The 17,322-nt window shown below is 33.9% G+C and overlaps 3 protein-coding genes across 5 annotated transcripts; 2 read left to right on the top strand and 1 right to left on the bottom strand.

Moving 5' to 3' along the window:
* The first annotated feature begins 2,842 nt into the window (after positions 1 to 2,842).
* LOC133802174 (uncharacterized) lies at positions 2,843 to 5,377 on the top strand. Of its 2 annotated transcripts, XM_062240447.1 has the most exons (4): positions 2,843 to 3,267; positions 4,566 to 4,678; positions 5,102 to 5,200; positions 5,283 to 5,377. In XM_062240447.1, exons 1-3 carry the CDS (start codon positions 3,126 to 3,128, stop codon positions 5,180 to 5,182), a joined length of 336 nt encoding a protein of 111 aa, XP_062096431.1. In that variant the 5' UTR covers positions 2,843 to 3,125; the 3' UTR covers positions 5,183 to 5,200; positions 5,283 to 5,377. The 2 variants fall into 2 exon arrangements, with proteins under 2 accessions (XP_062096431.1, XP_062096430.1); XM_062240446.1 differs by having other exon boundaries at positions 5,102 to 5,377.
* Positions 5,378 to 5,791: 414 nt separating this feature from the next.
* On the bottom strand, positions 5,792 to 10,037 carry LOC133802173 (endoplasmic reticulum oxidoreductin-1-like). 2 transcript variants are annotated; one of them, XM_062240445.1, is made up of 10 exons: positions 9,649 to 10,037; positions 9,383 to 9,514; positions 8,615 to 8,870; positions 8,246 to 8,356; positions 7,970 to 8,088; positions 7,472 to 7,576; positions 7,094 to 7,296; positions 6,702 to 6,825; positions 6,050 to 6,324; positions 5,792 to 5,957 (listed from the first exon to the last, which is right to left on the bottom strand). In XM_062240445.1, the coding sequence occupies exons 1-10, from the start codon at positions 9,793 to 9,795 to the stop codon at positions 5,954 to 5,956; spliced, it is 1,476 nt and encodes a 491-aa protein (XP_062096429.1). In that variant the 5' UTR covers positions 9,796 to 10,037; the 3' UTR covers positions 5,792 to 5,953. The 2 variants fall into 2 exon arrangements, with proteins under 2 accessions (XP_062096429.1, XP_062096428.1); XM_062240444.1 differs by having other exon boundaries at positions 6,050 to 6,330; positions 9,649 to 10,035.
* A 6,090-nt stretch (positions 10,038 to 16,127) lies between these two features.
* Positions 16,128 to 16,601, top strand: LOC133799437 (uncharacterized mitochondrial protein AtMg00810-like). The gene has a single exon (XM_062237453.1). The coding sequence runs from the start codon at positions 16,128 to 16,130 to the stop codon at positions 16,599 to 16,601; it is 474 nt and encodes a 157-aa protein (XP_062093437.1).
* Positions 16,602 to 17,322: the final 721 nt, after the last annotated feature.

The following is a 17,322-nucleotide window of genomic DNA, read 5'->3' as shown; positions in this document are numbered from 1 at the left end:
CAAGCTTTGAATCATTAAATCTCTCTGAACAATTTGACCAATTCCTAAGCCTTTGCTCAAGGATATTCAAATATTTTCAATTAAATGTATTATTTTTATTCAAAGCCAAAAAGAAGATTTTTATTCCTAGAACTCTATAAATAGGACCTAGCACCAAGCATTTTCATTCATTCTTCAAGCATTGATTAGAGCCTTCCAAGTGCTAGTGAGACTATAGAGTGATAAACACTTGGGAAGTAAGGTTCATAGTGTGTATTTCGATTTCGAGGTGTAGTTCGATCATAGAAATTTCAAAGGTATTCCTATTCTTAGTTCTTTTCAGTATTGTTTCATTAGTTTTATAGTCCTAACTCAGTCTTCTCTATTCTTGGTTAGGCATCTAAGTTCTTCAAACTTGAGGTTTCTTGTCGGTAAGAATATTCTCGGTGGTTTTTAGTTCATTCATCGATTTCTTTTAGAATACTCACCTCTATATTATGGTTTTTAGGAGTGTTCCAAAATCCCGACTTTGTTATCATCATCTCGGTATATTGGTAAGGAAAATAGGATAGGATTTATGTGTTATATGATTTATATGTTATGATAAATGTTATCTTATGATTTATGTGTTATGTAATATGCTATAATATGTATAATTATAGACTTAGGCATATGACTTGCTTAGCTAGCAAGCCCCACTAATCTAATGGGCATATGACTTGTTTAGTTTATGGGACCCCAAGTAATAATGGCCATTATAGTATGTATGTGACATATGTTTATGATGTTTTATTATATGCTACGTTATGAATTTTATGTATATGAGTTATGTGTTAGATTTTCCTTGCTGGGCATTAGGCTCATTCCTTTATGTTTATATGTGCAGGAAAATAGCTTTGGTGGCGGGAAAGGTTCTTGGTAGCTTGGGGATGTGTATTGAGGCAGGATGGAATCGATGGACCGAGGGTTCGATTCGAGGATGAAGTCTCTTTAAATTTTATATGTATTTTCCGCACTTTATTATGTAATCCATTTTATTTAAAATTATGTTATGTTTTTCTTTTAAAAACAATGGGATCTCATATCCTACTTTAAATTTTATGTAGTTTAACAATTTGTTTTACAAGTTTTTAATGAAGTTATGATTATTTCACTTGTAAGTTTTATTAAAAAATTAGTGTCTATGTATAGTAGTCATTAATGGTTCAAAGTCTAGAGTAGTTGGGTCATTACATCTCATCTCTTGCGTCCTCTATAGCAAGGGCCCTCCCTACTTCCTAACCGTAGGTAGAAATGTACTGGAGCGATCCTAACTTTCTAGGCTACACCAGAGTCCAACCCTCGAATGAATCGTTTCTTCCGGGCCACATCTGTTGGTACCAAATCAAAAGCGAATTTGGCCAACCCATCGAATTCATTGACATACTTTGTCACTGATTTACTACCTTGAACCAAGTTCATACACTCATTGGTCTTTGCAATTCAAATTGCGTCACAGTAGTACCTCTCATTGAACAATTGTCTGAATTCCTCCCAACCCATCACGACAACATTCCGGGTCTAGGATACAACTTCCCACCACGTTCGAGCATCCTCCCACAGCATGTACGTGGCACAAGCCACTCTATCATTGCCTACAACTCCCATATAGTCAAGGATGGAGCTAATCATGACCATTCACTGTTCAACTCTAATCAAGTCCAAGTCTCCCTCGAAAACTGGAGGATAATGCTTCTAGAATATTTCATACAGTAGTTCCCCGAGTCGGGTAATAAACCCCGCTGTGACTATCTTGCTAATCCGCTCACTAGGACCGTCTCGAGCCATATACTGCAAATATATCCACATAATAATGTGCTTTCAACCATCTATCACATTTACTCACGTTTATGCCATTAACGGGCCAAAATTACAAATATGCTCTTATAAGCTATAGAGGGCCCACATGCATATCTAATACTCATAAATATGCATATAACATATTCATATAATCATATTAATCATGCATGCCACAAAGTTACACATTTAACCATTTAAACATACATATACCAATTATGTCATCCCGGCGCGCTAATCAATGCCCTTAAGCCTTATTAGTGATTTTGGGTCGTTATAGGTGATTATAGTGGATTAGGATCTAATGAATATGAATCTTCTAAGAAAACAGTTTTTGTAAAATATGTGAATTATCCGTCTGTTGTGACAACTAACCGTTTTACAGGAACAAGTGACTCTTCGAAGACCACACAGTTGTCATCTGTTCCAACAAATTTACAACGAAAGAAAATTTCTCTGAATAAAAACATTTGACAATTTGTACCATTTTGTCATTTTTGTGGTATGTATTATTGTTCCAAATACATAGTTCAATTTCCTAAATCTTGTTTTTTCAAAATATTTTTCTTTGTAATTAGATGTTTGTGAAAGTAATACAGAGTCCCAAGGTTTTAAGCAGCCATGTAGCCACTTGGTGAGGTGGGGCTCAAGAAATTTAGCCATGCAGCCAAAAAAAAATTCTGGCTCTTTTGCTGGTTTTAATCCACATCAAACATATACAAAGAGCCTAATATAAGTCACTATTAAAGTCCCTAATCAATCAACTTTTTCATAAAAGATTAATGAACAAACAAAAACCATATAATAAAATTAATAAATAATAAAGTGTCAAAATAAAATAAAAAGTATTAATAGGTAATTTTATAGTTGATGTAAATTAAAAATGATGTGAAAGTAAATTTAAAATTAAAAAAAAAAATAGCAGTGTGACCTCTTAATTTGGTGCCCTAGACAACGGTATATTGAAGGTAATTTAGTTGAAAACTCTTTATAACTACTTTGTATTTACTTTATTTTCAATTTGGGTCATGGAAAAGGGGCTTACATGTAAATATTTGAATTTAAATTTGTTGGGAGGTCCTTATTGCTGGAAGTTCTAATGAGTTTCTCTGTTTCGATTTGAGAATTTGGAACAATGAAGCGGAGGTTGGTAAAAAAGTAGAAAACAGTGGAAGAAGCAAGAGGGTTTTCTGAAACCAAAGAGGAAAATTCTTAGAAATTATGTACATATATAGATACACTAACACTGCTATACTACCATACTATTACTAATCAAAGTTCATATTTTGGGTTCAACCCAGAAAGAACCAATGGGTCAAGAGCAAGAACAACAACAAACCCCTCCTCTTTCTTCCGCGGCGCCCTCTCAGCCGGACTCAACTCAAACTCAACCTCAACCTCAAACTCAGCCTCTTCCTCCGTCACCTCCTCCGCCCTTCGATCCCAGTAGAAGTATTCTCTCTCTCTCTCTCTATATATATATATATATAATATTTGTTTTTCGAATTTTAGGCATATGGGTCACAATTATATTTATAAGATTATGTTTGTATGGTTTCAAAATTATATACTTTTTGAATTTTGGCCATCTGGGTCGTCGTTATATTCTTTCAATTTTGGTTATAGCGTTTTATGTTTTCTTATCTCGAATATTTGGCATCTGGGTCGTCTTTTTATTCGTTCTGTTGTGTTTATATCGTTGAAGGTTTATGTATTATACATATAGAACTGTATCTTTTTAAGTGGTTGATTTTAATGATTTCAATCTGTGTTTGATATTGGATCAGTTGATTCTTTCTATCATATGTGCAATTTGTTAGTTTTTTTTACTGTGCTTTCTTTCTTTGTTGGCTTAACGATAATAATTGGTTACTTTTGATTTCAAAACCAATTTTGTTTCACTCTGCAAAATTCAGAGAAAGTTTACTTTCAGAATCATAAAACTAGCTTTAACTTTATGATCAAACAATGACTTAATTTGATATCTTTGTTTTTGCCTCTCCCTTTCGACTCAGAGTTTATTGGTTGTGCAGTGAGTATAAATTATATTGTAATCTGGAAAGTAGGAAGAAGCCACTCAATTCATGATATTAGAAGTTAATTCTATGTAAAGATAGATCACCCTAATGGATGCATAAGCATTGCAATATGCAGTTTATAGGGATATATGATATACCTATAAAATTATATTGTGGTTAAATTAGTTAGTGAACTTTATTTCTGAGCTAGAAGATAAGCTGTAAAGGAAGAATGAATTTCAATGTATAAAACAAGCTGTCACAAAAGAGATCTATAAACAACTAAGCTAATAACATTGTAACACGTGTACAAGTTGTAACAACTAAGCTAACTGTTACATTACTGTTAAATTAACAGTTTATGTCTTAACATTCCCTCTCAAATTTAGTGTAGTTAGATCAGCTAAACTAAGTTTGTTTCTCCACTTCTAAAACTTTGAACTAGATATTGCTTTAGTAAACCCATCTGCCAATTGAGCTTGCAAAGGTACATGTCTGACATCTAGTTGTTCATGCTTCACCTTCTGTCAGACGAAGTAGAAGTCAAATTCAATCTGTTTAGTTCTAGCATGTCAGACTGGATTGGCTGAGAGCGTAATACTACTCAAATTGTCACACCAATTAATAGGTGGCTTTGAAAGAATGGTTTTTCTAAACTATAAGTATAGTAAATGTGCTTTTGTCTTACCGTTTAAGTTTCTGATTTATATTTGCTTTAATTTTTCTTTGCAGTGATTGGCATCATCAAAAGGAAGGCTTTGATAAAGGAGTTAGCTGCTGTATACCATGCTGAATGCCTTGCATACTGTCAAGAGCTTTTAGAGCTCCAAAGAAAGTGGAATGAGGTTAGATATGGTACCATCTACTTCGTTTCTTAATTTATGCTTTCTTTCTCGGTCTTTGAGTTATAGAATCTTTAGCTTACATTTAACCTTTTTTTTCCTTCAATCATGTGTTATTTTCACCCCCCATTTATTGGCTCCAAATGCATTATGCGACGGTGACTTATTTCTCATTTTCTGAACAAAAAACATTAGTCTACTAGTTTAAGAAGACTGAAAAATTAATATGATGATCAAATATTAGTTCAGTTCTGCTGCTGATCTTTTATTTCATAACTTCGTTATCATATCCCTGTGAAAATGATAATGAGCAGTGACATAATATTTGCACTTGTCTTGGATGTGTAGATATGCAGACGTTTCAGATTTTATTGAGATAAGTTGTTTATGTCTTCTCACTGTAACTGGTTCTCAAAATGCCTGCAGCCATTCATTGACTTGAAAATTCCAGAGGATACAAGGAAAGACACAATGCGACCCCCAAAGCGTCTAAAGAAACCCCGCTAAGCAAACACTGATCTTTTCGTAAGATTTGCATCTTGAAACATTGTTTGTGTAGTAATATTTAGTCAGATGTAGAAACATTCTTCATTTTCTTTCCTTGCAGACAGCTTCCAAGAGTTTGTGATTCCTGATTTTTCATTTCAATGGACCACTGCAATACCCATTCATATTCTTTAATGAAAGAAGTTTAGTGACTGACGATAATGTGTATTACATGTATATGTGGTTAACTGAAAGGTCAATCATATTGGAATAACCCCATGAGAGAGATCTGGTTATTGCTGCTTCACTGCTTAATATACACACTAGTATTTAATCATTCTTGCCTTTTCAATTGTATATGGTCCTTGTTAACAGATTTCTAAAACCCATTGTGTGTACGTTTTTGAACTGGATGGAGCTGTATTCATTTATTAAGTTACATTATTTTCTTTGATATTGCACTATGCTTTTTTAGATTGAATTAATTACCCACCATTTTCAATTTTCATCAAGCTTTTTTCCCTTAGAAATGTTGAAATGAAGGATGCCAATGGCTCTTTCTCTAGTTTCATTTTCAGAGATTCACTTACAGAGAAAACTGATTCAGATAGTAAAATACAACACATGATATGCTTTTCTTTGTAATTATTTTTATAAACTCTGAACTATGAAAACTTACAAAATATAGTTATACTACAGTGTACAAAAATGTCAAACATACTTATACATGTCCTTATTGTTTTTCTCTTCTAAAATGTTGTTTTCCCTTCCTCGGAAACCAACTTGTTAGCCTTACCTGCAAATATCACAGAAAATAATTAATACAAGTTCTGCTTAGCAGCTTCAAGAATCTCAAGACTGAATGAGAGTAACTAGAAAGTAAGATACCTTTGTGTTAACGATGCCCATATCCTTTTCAATGGACAATTCTCGACAGTAGGTGCATTTACAGAGGACCACATCCTTTGTAATGGACAACTTGGTGCAGGTCCGTCAAATAATGATGCCCATATCCTTTGTAATGGGCAGTTTGATGTAATGGGTGCTGAAATCTGTCCCTTCCTGGTAATTTCAGATGATGTTCCTACTTCGTGGACGAATTTTACTGATTCGGATAGTCGATTGAGTAGGTTCAACAGGGCAATAACTTCATTCCTTTGCAACTGCAGCTAAAGGCCAATAACAATAATCTTAAGATAAGAGATATGAATATGATGATGCTAATTTGCATATATTTTTAATACAAATAGATAGTTTTTGACTGGTTAATCCAACATTCCAACATAATATATGGCAAATGGACAATAAGCCATACTAAGAGAATTCATGAAAATGACTAGTTTGAGATGAGCCATAAGTTGTAAGTGGGAAGAACTGCATGATTTTAACTCGATTGAGAGTTATTTAGTAAAATCTGTAACTTTGGTTAGAGCACAACTTTCTTTTTTTTTTTTTCTCCAGTGAAATCAATGCAAATGGAAACTGTAAACGTGGTTCACACTTCTTTTTTTTCTTTCTTTCAATTAAGCAAGGAATTTACCGTCTGATCGATGTTCTTGTGGGCATCAACAGAAAAGAGAATCTTTAACGCAGTGCCAAGACCAAGAACCTGAAGCTTTCCCCAAAGTCGACACTTCTCACATCCTACGCAATCCATCAACGCACTGCAATGGCAAGTAGCAATAAGAAATGACCTCGTAAGACTATTATGTTTCCAAAAATAAATAAGAAAGTTGGAAATGAGCAAGTTTTTAAGCTTAGCATAGCTGATACACCTCCACCAGCATTAAAAAAATACATTTTCTAAACAAATTTCTATGGTAAATGAATAGGATCGATACTAATCTGTTGTAAAATCTTAGCAACAACTAATTTTAGCAAAAAAATGAGAAAAATAAAAAAATTAGCACAAATGGTTTCTGAAAAAACTACCTAATGTTTCTGAACTGCTTCTGTATGTTTTGCTTTAGTTCAGGTCCCCTTTGCCCCTTCCACAAATTAGCTTCATCAAAGGGGACAGGGCAAGCAGCTTGTAGTTTGGGACTAAAGAGCAGCTGTTTCATTAATGACTGTGTTTTCAGATCCTCAACAGGGTTACCAGTTTCATACTCAGCATGTTCCAAGTAGGGTGCAGCCTAAGGCATTCAGGGGAGACAATATAACTTCATCAATGGAAAAGTACTTCTTAATGATTAACAAAAAATAGTTCATAAGAGTAAAAATATCAAATACCAATACATTCATACATATATTTACCACCCACCAAAAAGTATTTTGCATCTAAATAAAAACTGGAAGTTGAATACACACCTTAGTCACAGCTCTGAGAACAAAGAGATATGTGAAGTATAAGTTTCTCACACGGTCTGGATATCTTAAGACTCGATCATGTAGTAATGAGATATTTTGACCCCACTGAAATGAAGAATTGACAGAAAATAACAGGTTAAAAAAAATTATTGTACTAATTATGCACATAAACAAAAAATGTAACAAGCAACTGTGAAGATTCCTTGTCCTATCCTATAATGCATAAAAAGCAACTCAAATCAAACACTGTTCAGGGGCTAACATCCACATTATCCCAGTGAAATGTGAACAAGAAATATGCCAATTTATAGTGTGTGCCTACAGGCGTGTGTACCCATGCTAGTACATACAGAGAATGTATGCATGTTTGGGCAATAATCAAGGGCTCTAGGCCATTGAGATGTACCGCCAGAACCCATGCATACGATAAGGTAAGAAGCTGTCAGTTGTAAAGAGTAAAATGGCAAGCCTTAAAAGAAAAATAAAACAAATCTGTACCAGATTTTTAGCTTCATCAAGTAGATAATCAGCAGCTATGTGGACTGAAATAGAGGAGTGAAGACCAGATATCAACTTGTACAAAATTCTTTCTTCCTGGCAAAGTTCTTCAGAAGGATCTGGACAAGTTGAAAATCATATAAAAAAAATTGTAAATAAAACCTATTATCCGTTCTAGATTTATCTTAGAGAAAGGAAACTAGAAAAATAATTCATAACATAAAAAACAATAATAATAGTTTTTTTTTAAAAAAAAATAAGTAACAAACAGCTCACATTTGGGACAGTTCTCCGCGTAAACGGCATCCCATATCCTTCTAGCAGATGGCCCCGTGTAGCCAGTATATCTTTCAGGATTAAGTTGTAGATTCACATATGTCATCTCAGCTGCAAATTTAAATGTGCAAAAGTTATAAATCAAAGTTTCAAGATCAAATTTTGATAAACTACGAGCTTACTTTAAGAGAAAAATATGTGAAGCAGAGTTCATTCACAATTACAGTAACAGCATTTTGTATCTGCATATGTACTAGATGTACTGGTACAAGCAGGAAAAGCATCCAACTGTAAAAGTTCTAATGTTATTTCCTAAACTATTAAAAAAACCATAAACAATTAGTTTGACAGGAAAGCAGTAATGCATACTATTGTCGGTCTCATCATCATTCGTCCAAGGATTGTCCGTTACTGTCCAGCCTCTAAAGGCATTACTATCCAGGGTGCGGTCCACAGCAGCCTGTGGCTTTCCCTCTTGACAAACAAGGTCATCAGCTGAAAGACTCCTTTGGTAATTCTTGAATGATTCAGGGAACTCATTTTCTGGACATTCACAAACACTGCAGTCTCGCAGACGGCACATACCATCATCAGGCCAGAAAGGGCAGTCGCACCATAATTTGACCTATGAAAATCACACCAACCAGGTCTCAGAAATTGAATCTCACGCAGTATAGAGAGTAATCATATTCGTGTTAACTTTATGTTCCTAAAATTGCACACCAACTTTTATATTTTCTGTAAACTAAATTAGTTTGAGAAATTAATTACATGAATATAATAGTTGATATTCTATCCTAACAAAAAGAAGTCTATGCTCTATAAATTCTAACATTCTGATCACTATTACTGTATATCACTCCATACAATTCAATTTGGTCGTTCAAATCATTACAGATCATTGATAAAAACAAAAGGTCCTTCGATGCTCCACCTTAAGTTTTTTTTTAGTTATGACTTCTATAAGCTCAATAGCACACTGAATTACAATGAGTGCAATAAGAAAAAACCATTCTATCAATAGAGCTTCTTTATATGCATATATGCTAATAAAATCGGTCATAATAAATTAAAATAAAAAAGATCACAAAACATTTCACCATACAAATTCAGCTTACTCGTATAAGATCAACTAACCTTGAAGTACCGGAAAAATGGAGTCTTCACAAGCTCTTGGAGTGATGGATGCAGAACTTCCTCGTTCAGATGATCCACAGTCTCATAGTCACAACAACAATCCTCCACGATCCCACTAAACTTATGTTGATCCTAAATTAAATAAAATGAAAAATATATATGAAATTAAGTTCACATTCACAACAAGCCTATGACAACCATTTAAACAACGCACCACATTTTCCTGGTAACCAAACTGAAACGACCCAAAAATGAAGAAACCATACCCGATCACAGCGACAAGGCTTATCAGTCCGTCCAAGGAGAGAAATTCGAGGGCAAGGTCTAGTAGTCATAGCTACCGCAACGAAAATCGCGATGAGAGCTCCAAGCACCCAACCCCATCGTTTCATCAAACCCTTCATTCCAAACATCAATGCAACAGAAGCAAATGAGTCAGAAACTCCTGAGACTTTAAAATGTCCACGCGTTTGGTTGCCGGGAAAGTATAAAAGAAAACTTGAAAATTTAGTTTAAAAGAGAATGAATGTGCATAATCAAAGTTTAAGGGGCGGTATTTAAGGGGGTGAAATGGATTGGGTTTGGCTCAAAAACTGATTTTGATTGGAGCGATGAGATAAGCAAGAAAGTCCGGGAAAATCAACGGCGAACTATGGGTATAGTGGGGAAAGTCTTAGAAATTCGGTGGAACCGACGTTAGAAAATGGAGTCCATGGTATTGCTTAATGGGCCTAACAATTTGGCCCAAATAAAAGCTGACTTAACTATCCTAGTTACCCATTAGGAAAGTTTTCATAAGAAAATTAAACTTTCTAAATATATGAGATTTTAATTAAAAAAAATATTTTTTTATGGGATTTGGTTACTCAATTAAGTTTTTATGTTACATTTATGAGAATCTAACTAATAAAAATTTCCATATATTCATCATACAAACCAAACAGTTTATAAGAACATACTTCAAAGTAAAAATAAACCAAAAAGATGGGAAGAGGCTGCCACAAGCATTGGTCCTCATGGATGTCGATTGACTAGAATGAACAGATGAAAAGAGAGAATGAGAAAAATATGGATTTTAATTGACTTTTGGTGTTTTTTTTAATATTATAATATCACATACCCTAATTAAAAATTGAGTAATAATGGTGGGAAGCTAAAAATGAAAAATATTAATAAAGTAATTGAGAAAAACGTATGAGATATATTGAAACTAATTATAAACTTTCTATTTTCTAATAAATTGACCTCCAAATTTAAATTATATATAATAGTTAGAATAAAAAAATGTAACCAATTTAATGTAAATAGAACATATAATTATACTAAAAAATATAAATAGAAAAAATGTTTTAATAGTATGATTTGAATTTTTTTTGTAGTAAAAAGTGTGATTTTCCCTAATAATAAAACTCAATTTTCTTCACCTCTTAGAAATTAGGGATTAGATTTTCAGGTTCTCTAATGTTATGATTGATTTTCTCACAATCATTTTCGACTTTGATTTCTTTTCTAACAACAATTCCCACAAAAAAAACTAAATTGTAGTGTGAACTTGCAATTTTATACAATTTTATTCTTAAAAAAAATTGATCGTGATTTTATCAATTTTGTGGTACCAAAGAACAAAAATCAACTAATCTATGATTCCAATAAAAGAATCAAAGCTTACAATTGATATTGTTGATTTTGTGTTGAATCTTGAATCTAAATTTGATTTTTCTTTTTAAGTATGGAAAACACAACATAATAATTAGTTACTAATTTTCTCAGCATTATAATGGTAACTCATTACTAGAAGGTGGGAAGTAAAAAGGCTTTGAGAAATACAGAGAAAATGAAGCAAGAGTCAAAAAACTTTGCTGAGTTGTATTTCGTATCAATTCAATCCAATATATAGATGGAAGAGACTTATTTATACAATAAGACTAACACAGTTAACTGACAGGTAACCAAGAAAAGAGTCTCTTAACAAAACCTAACAGAATTGACTAACAACTTAAAAAACTAGTACAAACAGACTTGAAAAACTGAAAAAGGTTCTAATAACCACTACTGGTCAATACCACCTATAGGCTCTCCCTGTGTATCCTCAATAGCCCCCCTCAAGTTGGGAGAGTGGCACTATGGTCAGCTTGTGACATTGAAACTGAAATTAGGAAGAGTAAGAGTCTTAGTGAGTATGTCAGCTGGTTGCACTTCTGTTGGAATGTAACACACTTCCAGCCTCTGAGTAGAAACAAGGTCCCTAACATAGTGAACATCAACCTCTATGTGTTTGGTCCTTGAATGGAAAACATGATTTGAAGATAATATTCGCACCCCTTAATTATCACACCACACTACCGGGTTAGTGGCAAGTTTTATGCCCAATTCAGACAATAGTAATTGAACCCACACAACTTCAAAAGCTGTATTAGATAATGCCCTGCATTCAGACTCATTGTCGGATCTTGACACAACTTTTTGCTTCCTAGAACCCCAAGCTATCAAGTTTGGACCAAGCTTAATACAAAAATCTGTTGTAGACTTGCGATCATCAATATTAGACGCCCAATCAGAATCTGAAAAACCTAAGAGTGAGACGTGGTGCTGGTTTGAAAACTAAACCAAGATCCAAGGTGCCTTTAATATACCTCAAAAGGCGTTTACATGCACACTAATGGGCACAAGTGGGACTTTGCATAAACTAACTAAGCCTATTTACAGCATAGGACAGATCAGGTCGTGTGAGAGTGAGGTATTGGAGTGAACCAATAGTACTTCTATACAGTATTGGGTCATCAAAAACTTCACAATCTCCAAGAAACAATTTATAACCAGGGCACATTGAAGTAGAGCACGACTTGGACTGATCCATATTAGTCCTTTTTAGAATCTCCATTGCATATTTGGACTGAGACAAGTGCATTTCAGATTGACCCTAACGAGCTTCAAAACCCAAAAAATAACTAACTTGTCCAAGAGTTTTCAGGAAAAATTGACTATCCAAATCAGAAATAACTTGTTGAACATCAACAACATTTGCACCAATAATTAATATATCATCCACATAAACAAGAAGTAGAATATGACTACCACGTTTACTGCAAAAGAACAAGGATGTATCAAAGACTGAATTGGTGAAACCCTGTGACAGCATGGTTGATCTAAGCTTCTCATACCAGGCCCATGACGCTTGTTTAAGGCCATACAATGTCTTATGTAACCGAAAAACATGAGTAAGACACAATGGGTCTTCAAAGCCTTTTGGTTGCGGCATGAAAACAATTTGTCAAAGCTTACCATTTTAGAAAGTATTATTAACATCAAGCTATTGGATAGGCCAGCCAAAGGTTACTACCAAAGTAAACATTATTCGAATAGTTGGTGATTTCACAACAGAGCTAAATGTGTCAAAGTAGTTGTTGAACGACTCAAAGTCGTTAACTATATTCTAGGAATTTTTTGTTTTATTCAACAAATAATAGTTATAGTTTTCCTAGTCAATTGTATATTGTTACGAAGTAAACAAATTCATTTTCTTTTGTATATTTAAATTTTAAATATATTAGCTGTAAAATATATATATAGTTTGATCATGATTAATAAAAAAAAATTCATGTTATCTTTTCTTTACATGGTATCAGTAGAATAATTTTTTCTCTCTTATTTCTTCACCATGTCTAATAACAACACTACCAACCCCAGTATCACACCATCATCATCTCCACAATAATCCACTCAAATAAAACAAGACCCATATGCTATTCATCACTCAGATAGTCCTTCAACTGTCATTGTTACACCTCTCTTAACCGGAGACAATTATGGATCATGGAGTCGGGTAGTCAGAATGGCACTTCGTGCAGAAAACAAACTTGGTTTTGTTGATGGATCCTTTCCCATTCCAAAAGAACAAAACGACATTTCCAATTGGGAACGTTGTAAAGATCTTGTTGGTAGTTGGATTCTTAATTCAGTCTATCCTGAGATTCGTCCTAGTATCTTGTACGCTGAAACTGCAACACAAATTTGGACTGATCTTGAGGATCGTTTTTCCCAATCAAATGCTCCTAAAATATATCAATTGAAGCAATCAATTTCTACTCTCAAGAAGGAAGGTATATCTGTTTCATTATATTTTACTTAACTCAAATCTTTATGGGACGAACTCAATTCCATTCTCTCTATTCCTTCATGTATTTGTTGTCATGCTAAAATCTATATTGATCAACAAAATCAAGATCGTGCCATGGAGTTTCTTCAAGGACTTCGTGACCGCTTTTTTCGCTATTCGCAGTCAAATTCTCTCTTTTTTTTCTTCATATTCACTTGTTCATAAAGGTATTTCAGTTCAATTTCCTGATGGCTCTTATGCACCTGTGACACACATAGGAATCATTCGATTTTCATCATCACTTATTCTCAAAGATGTTTTTCATATTCCATCTTTCAAATTCAATTTATTATTTATTTCTCAATTAACAAAATCAAGCAATTGTGATGTCTTATTTTCATCTTCTCAATGTATTTTTCAGGACCGAGCAACAACGACGATTGGCTAGGGTAGTGCTTGCAATGACCTCTTTTATCTAGATACTAGTTTAATTTCTAAGTCTGATTTTTCTTTCCAATGTTGTAATAAGTTTGACATATGACATTCTCGACTTGGTCATCCATCTATTTCTCGTTTTAATTTTCTTGTTAAGACTTTTGCAAGTATTATCCCAAATAAAATTTTTGTTTGTGATGTATGTCCACGTGCTAAACAATCATGCCTTTCTTTTCCTCAAAGCTCGTCTTGTTCTTCTCATTGTTTTGAATTAATTCATGTTGACATTTAGGGGCCTTTTTCTACCCCTTCTAAAAATGGATCTTGTTTTTTCTTAACAATTGTTGATGATTATTCAAGGTGTACTTGGATTTATTTAATGAACCAAAAATCTGAAACTTTCAATATGTTGGTTCATTTTTTTAATCAAATAAATCGCCAATTCAAGACAAAAGTTTCTCAAATTAATTATGCTAATGGGAACATCTTTCTTCCCCAACTTCAAACTGTTCGTTCAAACAATGGAACTGAATTTCTTTCTAAACACATGCAAACATGGTTTCATGAACATGGCATTATACATCAACGCAATTGTGTTGCAACCCCTAAACAAAATGGCATTGTTGAACGTAAGCATCGACATCTACTTGATGTTGCTAGAGCTTTACGATTTCAAGCCAACTTGCCTCTTTCTTTTTAGAGGTGTATGTATTCTCACTGTTGCTTTTCTTATAAATAAATTACCTACTCATTCTCTTAAGTACAAATCACCTCACCAAGTTTTACTTGGAACTACCCCTTCATACTCATCTCTTAGAATTTTTGGATGTTTATGCTTTGCTAAGAATATGAACATTCAACATAAATTTGATGAAAGAGCTAAACCTGGAATTTTCATTGGTTACCCATATGGTCAGAAAGGGTACCGCATATATGATATATGAACTCATAAAATTTATGTTTCTCGTGATGTTACATTCCAAGAGACAATTTTCCATATTGTGATATTCAATCTCCGTCACTTAACAATTCCATAAATATTACTCCTATTCATGATGATGAAACTTTTGACTATATTATACCGCCAGTTATTCCTACTAGTATTTCTTCCAGTCATTCTTCTAGTGCTTCTCTATAATCAATCTCTAATAATCTAGTAGATCATTATAATGATTCTGCAGAATCTAAACCACCTGACTCTCCAATTGATAATACAATTGACAAAACATTAAATCATTCATCATCTCTTGCTAACTCATCGCCTATACATGAGGATACTCATCCTCCTCAAAATAATCCTCCACCTCGAGATCGTTGGCCATCGCGTCACCTCAAAGATTATATATGCAATCATATTTCTCTATCAACGACTTTTCCACTAGCCAATTATTTTTATTTGTCATCTTTTAGCCATTCTCGTCGTTCTTTATTAACAAATATGATTGAAAATCAAGAACCAAAATCTTATTCTCAAGCCATGAAATATGTTGCATGGCGTGATGTTATGGCAAAAGAAATTCAGCTTTTGAATCAAATAATGATTGGAATTTATCTTCTATTCCTGAAAGAAAAACACCCATTGGTTTACAAAATTAAATATTGCTCAGATGGTTCAATTGAGCGCTATAAAGCTTGTTTAGTTGCAAAATGTTATACTCAAGTCGAAGGTATAGATTACCATGATACCTTCGCACCGGTTGCCAAACTAGTTACTGTTCGTCTCCTTCTTTCCATTGCTGCCATTAAAAATTGGTCTTTGTATCAACTTGATGTCAACAATGCATTTCTCCAAGGAGATCTCAATGAGGAAGTTTATATGAAACTTCCTCCTGACTTCTCTTGTAAACGGGAGACTTGTGTTTGCAAATTAAATAAATTTATTTATGGTCTAAAACAAGCATCTCAACAGTGGTTCTCTAAATTCTCAACCACACTTACTCGTCATGGTTTTAAACAGTCCATTTTAGACTATAATCTTTTGACATATATTAACAGCCCCACATCGACTTTTGTTCTTGTCTATGTTGATGATATTATTATCACTGGCAATAATGATGCTGCCATTCCTGAATTCAAACATTTTCTTGCTCAATGATTTTCCATCAAAGATCTTGGCACTCTTAAATATTTTTTAGGTATTGAAGTGTCTCGCCTAAACAAGCCATTTTTCTATGTCAAAGAAAATATACCCTTGACATTTTATCTGATTCTGGTATGACTTGTTCAAAACCATCTAATTTTCCTATGGAACAACATATTCGCTTAAGACCAGCAAATGGTACTCCACTTCCTGATCCGACAGTTTATCATCGACTGGTGGGTCGTCTTTTATATCTTACTGTCACACGACCAGATATTCAATATGCAATCAACACACTTAGTAAATTCATGCAATCTCCTTATTCCAGTCATCTTGATGCTGCTAATAGAGTCCTTCGCTATCTTAAAGGTAATATTGGTAAAGGATTATTCCTTTCCGCATCAAGCTCACTTAATCTTGTCGGGTATGCTAATTCTGACTGGGCAAGTTGTCCTACAACACGTTGCTCCACCACTGGTTATTTTACCATGTTAGGCTCTAGTACAATTTCTTGGAAAACCAAGAAACAACCAACTGTTTCTTATTCATCCGCTGAAGCAGAATATCTCTCACTTGCTGCATTTTCTTCCGAGTTGCAATGGTTATAATATCTTCTTACCGATCTTGGTATCACTCATTCTCAACCCATTACAGTCCATTATGATAGCCAAGCTGCAATTCACATAGCTGAAAATCCTATTTTTCATGAACGCACCAAACATATTGAGATTGACTGTCATTTTGTTTGAGAAAAGATACAACAAGGCCTCCTTACTCCATCTTACATTCGTTCTAGCGACCAATTAGCAGATATTTTCACTAAACTGCTTGGAGGCGACACTCATCTCAGAATACTACGCAAGTTGGGTGTTCTTGACATTTCGATTCCCGCTCCAACTTGAGGGGGGGGGGGGGGGTGTTGAACAACTCAAAGTCGTTACCTATATTCTAGGAATTTTTTGTTTTATTAAAAAAATGATAGTTATAGTTTCCCTAGTCTTTGTATATTGTTACGAAGTAAACAAATTCATTTTCTTTTGTATATTTAAATTTTAAATATATCAGTTGTAAACTATATATATAGTTTGATCATGATTAAAAAAAAACCTTTTCAAGTTATCTTTTCTTTACAGTAGTCTAAGCTTGGAGTTTGTTGAAATCCTCTAGAAACCAAACGTGCTTTGAGCTTGTCTAGAGTACCATCTGCCTTTAACTTTGTCTTGAAAACCCACTTGTTTTGAACAACATTCATCTCAGCATTGTATGGAACTAAAGACCATGTGTTGTTGTTCATAAGAGCATCATACTCTAGCTACATAACATGCCTCC

This window comes from Humulus lupulus, chromosome 9 (genome assembly GCF_963169125.1).
Source record: "Humulus lupulus chromosome 9, drHumLupu1.1, whole genome shotgun sequence".
NCBI classification, from domain to species: domain Eukaryota; kingdom Viridiplantae; phylum Streptophyta; class Magnoliopsida; order Rosales; family Cannabaceae; genus Humulus; species Humulus lupulus.
The sequence above is the reverse complement of the archived record's forward strand: the minus strand, read 5'-3'. Positions and strand labels throughout refer to the sequence as shown.

Excerpts from the sequence above, each read along its gene's own strand:
- LOC133799437 (XM_062237453.1), top strand. The coding sequence starts at position 16,128 with ATGACTTGTTCAAAACCATCTAATTTTCCTATGGAACAACATATTCGC.
- LOC133802173 (XM_062240444.1), bottom strand. The coding sequence starts at position 9,795 with ATGTTTGGAATGAAGGGTTTGATGAAACGATGGGGTTGGGTGCTTGGA. Across the intron at positions 7,297-7,471 it reads TTCTCAGAGCTGTGACTAAG|GCTGCACCCTACTTGGAACA; the intron begins GTGTGTATTCAA and ends TGAATGCCTTAG. Across the intron at positions 6,826-7,093 it reads AAGCAGTTCAGAAACATTAG|TGCGTTGATGGATTGCGTAG; the intron begins GTAGTTTTTTCA and ends TTGCCATTGCAG.
- LOC133802174 (XM_062240447.1), top strand. The coding sequence starts at position 3,126 with ATGGGTCAAGAGCAAGAACAACAACAAACCCCTCCTCTTTCTTCCGCG. Across the intron at positions 3,268-4,565 it reads GCCCTTCGATCCCAGTAGAA|TGATTGGCATCATCAAAAGG; the intron begins GTATTCTCTCTC and ends TTTTCTTTGCAG. Across the intron at positions 4,679-5,101 it reads TCCAAAGAAAGTGGAATGAG|CCATTCATTGACTTGAAAAT; the intron begins GTTAGATATGGT and ends AAATGCCTGCAG.